Here is a 4,669-nt window from a genome sequence, read left to right as displayed (position 1 = left end):
TGGGGAATCGATCTGCTGGTTTTTTGTGTGTGGGTAAGGCTGTTGGTGTTAGGAAGATGGAGGCCAGTCGGGTAGTGTTGGTTATGGCTGGTTTAAAAAAAGCTTAGGATTCTAGGGTTTCTAGTGAAAAGGAGTGTTTTTTTTTTAGTAGAGAGAGAATGTGAGAAAGATGTTTTTTTGGCTTCTCTTTATTTTTTTTTGTCTCCCCCCCTTTTTGTATGTGGTATAATCACATATTTATAGGTAAATAAATTTGTTATTTTTAATTGTTTGGTCTCCAAGCAAACTTGGTGACCAAGTAACTTGAAAAAAATTTTGATCCCTCAACTTCTATCTTTTTTAATTTTAGTCTCTTTGTGCATTTTGAGTTTTACTTGTATAATTTTTTTGTATTTTGATTTTTTAAAAAAAGAGTAACTTTAATGTTGACTTAGAAAGCGTGTTAATAACTATACGAGTAGAAAAAGACATTGCAAGTGATGCAAAGACGTCAAAAACATATTTGTTTGGGTTTTTTTTGTTTTTCTCTTTTTTAAAATTTTTTAAATTTTTTTTTCAAAATTTGGTAAAAAATTAGGTAGCAATAAGTGTTATCTTGTAAAATATAGAGATATTAAAACTTAAATTATATTATCCACTCTAGTGAGAGAGTTTCTTGTGAACAAAATTATTCTTATAAACCTTTGAGAGTTAAATAAAAACTCTTGATATTGGTGAAAGAATTTCACAAATGAGAAAAATCTTGAAGATGACATATCTTATAGTGAGAAAAATCTTGAAGAATTTCTTTAAGTGCTGTAAAATGCTTGGTGTGGATTTATTAAGTGGAATTGTACTCTAAAACCTAAACAAATTAAGAAATACAATACTCGAGTAGAGTTTGATAATTAAGGTGTAAATGTAGGCTTGGAGAACTATATTAAAAACGAGTTTGCAAAAATTTTTTCTTTATTTTAAATATTTTAATTATATTATTAGTTATTGTAGTTTGCATTAATTGTTAAATTTAATAATATATTTAATTTTTTTTAAGGTATTAAGTAACAACACAAATTTAGTGTTGCTCGCATCGTAACGAGGAGCATTCAATCTTATGAAATATTGTAATATTTCTTCTTCTTTCTTTTATGCAAGCCATTCATTGCTCACCCGCGTGGATCCTTGACTTTCTTTTCCTAATGTAGAGATAATCACAATTATTAGTATTCAACAAAGCAGCCTAAAATGCGAATGGCAATAATAGCTATATATATATATATAATACAACATGTGTTACTACTAGTGGTATTATTAACCCAATCAATCATGTGTATAAAATAAAGAACGTTATGATGCTTGGACATTTAAATTTTTCTTTTCTCTTTTAAATGAAAGCAATCATTGACAACATAGTTTTTAGACCTGGTCCGGTTCAAGATCAGGGTTCCAGGTGTTAATCAGGTTATTCGAATCAAATTTTTTTTAATTCAAAACGACGTTGTTTTAGTAAAAAAGAAAACAAAAGTCAACAGATTACAACCGGGTTTTTAACTTGATGTTGCCGGGTCAACCCACCGAGTCAGGTGGGTCACATCAAGTTTTTTTTTCCTTTATTTTTTTCTTTAACTCGGCCTGATTTTAATACTAAATTAACCAGATCTTGAATCAACCCGCGAGGCGAGATCTGGTTTTAAATGTAGAAGCTCCTTTCTCATTTATCAACAATCCAAATTAAAGAAAAGAAAAGAAAAGAAATAACATGGAGAAGAATAAAAATTGAAGTAGCTGAGTGGAAAAGTAAAAGCAAATCGATGGGTAGATGGTACCCCACATCTTTAAGCCAACCCCGAGAAATTCCTCTCAAAGTTGCACGCGTTTGCATGAATAAACCATTAAAATAATACAGCTATGACACCCAAAGCAATTCAAAATTTTCAAGCTTTGACTCTTTACACACACATTAGTCTCCTTTTATTAGTTTTGAGTTTTAGACATCAAAACCCACACCTTCCCTTTCTCTGTTACTACTGCTTCTATTATTATTAGGACTATAATGGCATTTGCCTCTCTCGTTCCCCTCCTCCTCCCTTACCAAATACAACCACCCTCCTTTAAATCCATCACTCCTACCTCGCTCTCTCTCACCTGATCAATAGCGACCTTGACTGAATCAGCACTCACACTCACCTATCATGGGCTATTTCTCTTGCAATGCAGAGTCTGCAATTGCAACCTGCGATCCTTCCAACTGGGATTCTTATCGCAAGCGAAGAAGAAACAAGAACCAAACCAAACCAAATAAACCAATCAAAATCAGAGAGTTCAGTTACACTGAACTTGTCAAAGCCACCAATACTTTCTCCGCAGAAACCTTCCTTGGAAAAGGCAGCCATGGAACCGTTTATAAAGCCTTTCTCGACCAAGGCAAGCTCATAGCCGCCGTTAAAAAGACAACCCATCAAACAAATTTCTGCAACAGCTATAACTCTAACTGCGCGACAGTTCCTCCGGCAGACAACGAGATTGAAACTCTATCCAGAGTTCAGCATCCAAGATTGGTAAACCTCCTTGGTTTCTGTGTTGATCCTACAGGCCGTAAACTACTTGTCGTCGAGTACATGCCAAACGGCTCATTATACGATCTTCTACATTCCAGTTCTCGACCTCCCGGTTGGACCAGGCGGGTTCGATTCGCATTACAAATAGCAAAAGCGGTCCAGGCTCTCCACGCCTCCAACCCGCCGGTGATTCACAGAGACATAAAATCATCAAATGTGCTGATCGATGAATACTGGAAAGCGAGGTTAGGTGATTTTGGTCTTGCCTTAAGAGGACACGTGGAAGACGTTCATGTGAAGTGCACGCCACCGGCGGGGACGTTAGGGTATCTTGATCCAGCCTATCTTGCACCAGGGGATTTAAGCGCCAAGAGTGACGTGTTCAGTTTTGGGATTCTGTTGTTAGAGATCATTAGTGGCAGAAATGCGATTGATGTAAATTACAGTCCTCCTTCAGTGGTTGATTGGGCGGTTCCCTTAATTAAAAAAGGTGACTTGGGGGCAATATGTGATAACCGGGTGGCTTCGATGCCCGACCCGGTTGTGATCCGGAATTTGTCTGTTTTGGCTGCTAGGTGCGTGAGATCCACGGCCGAAAAGCGTCCAGGAATGGCGGAGGTGGTTGAAGGATTGAAACTTGTTAATAGAAGAATCCGTGCGCCGCCTATTTGGAATCACCTGAGAAGGCGCGTGGGGCGCGTGGAGGAGGGGGGTGTGGTCGTTGATAGAAGTGAAGAGGAGGTCAGTGTCAACGTTCACAAGACGGTTAAAGTAGGAAGTAGGAGAAATAGTAAAGTATCGAGTGTTTCAAGGGTAGAGTATGGAAGCGAAACGATTGGTTCGGTAGGGGATAGAGTGATTAGGTCGAAATCTATTGGTTCTTTTGGTGAGATAAAGATGGGGTCTGATTATTCTTGGAGAAAACCTGGAGGGGTGGCAGTGAAAATGCCTGCGGTGAAATTAAGCAAGTCGAGGTCTATGGGGGTGTTGCATGGTCCTAGGCTTGTACATTACAAGAAGAGAGGATTTTTCTTAGAATTTGGAACAGAAAGTGATTCAAGGGAATATGATGTTGCCCCTATGCGAAACCTGTTCATTGGTCTGGATGAGAAATTGGAGCAAAAGATACAAGAGAAGCCGTTGGTGTCTAAAAATTAAATGTACTCTTGTCGGACAAATCAAGAGAATTTGTCTGCTTTCAGTAGGTATACAGTCTTAGTTCTGCTTTGCTTTTAGGCTGGCTGGACCAATGTCCCTCCCATCACATCCTCCTCTGTTGTGGGTTGATGAATTTAGTCGTTACTGTATTTTATGGCAAGTCTCCCGTTGTAAAAGGTTTAGATGCATGCCAAGTTGATGCTGTAGTCTGGTCTTAGCCTTGGCATTTCTATATGGCTCTGCCATTTTGATGATGGTAAGCAACCCATCAACTTACAACAGGTTATCTCTAGGAGGTGGCATCATCCTAGCGTCGCCGAGTTAGAAAAGATTAGAGAGTTCTTAAACTCCAATTACAGTGTCTCACTCCCTTTCTATATCTTTCTTTTTTCACATCTATGTTGAGCTATATACCGGTGTGTTCTTTCTTGTGGCACTTCTCAAAATTGCTGTCAGAGCTCTTTGCTTGAAACAACTCCATGTGGGTTGGCATTGTGCATGAACTTATGGTGAACAGGAAGATTTACTAGAAATCTTTGTATGATTGGGTTGTTATGTGCTCTTCAAGTGGTAAGCTAATTTCAGACCTGACACTGGTGAAGTCGAGCATATGCTTCAAGCCTTTTAACACACAGAAATTCCTACCTGTCAATTACTTCTTTCTTTCTTTTTTTAAAGCACTGGAACAGATTTAGATAAGATTCCGATTTGGTTCCAGTAATTGACTAACAGAAGAATATGAATTCGAAACTCTGGTGTCTAACGGGATAATCCAAAAAATTTTGTTTCTACTTTCTATCAATTAACCTCCCCAACTTTCATGGTATTTCCAATTTTCCCCTTCCATCTACAAACTACCAAATTTGTTGATGCCGCATGATTCTATTTCTCAATTGACCCTCCAAAGTGTTAAAAAAAAAAAAAATTTGCTGGTTCAAGCACCATCCCTCAATCATGTTAAAATTCATAAAAAT

General features: G+C 37.8%; 1 protein-coding gene across 1 annotated transcript; it reads left to right on the top strand.

The window, feature by feature from the left end:
* Positions 1-1,937: 1,937 nt before the first annotated feature.
* LOC133693715 (serine/threonine-protein kinase-like protein At1g28390) lies at positions 1,938-4,124 on the top strand. Its single transcript, XM_062114996.1, has one exon. It carries the CDS (start codon positions 2,172-2,174, stop codon positions 3,693-3,695), a length of 1,524 nt encoding a protein of 507 aa, XP_061970980.1. The 5' UTR covers positions 1,938-2,171; the 3' UTR covers positions 3,696-4,124.
* Positions 4,125-4,669: the final 545 nt, after the last annotated feature.

The sequence above is a fragment of the Populus nigra genome, chromosome 5 (genome assembly GCF_951802175.1).
Source record: "Populus nigra chromosome 5, ddPopNigr1.1, whole genome shotgun sequence".
Lineage (NCBI taxonomy): Eukaryota > Viridiplantae > Streptophyta > Magnoliopsida > Malpighiales > Salicaceae > Populus > Populus nigra.
This window is presented reverse-complemented; position numbering and strand designations above follow the sequence as displayed.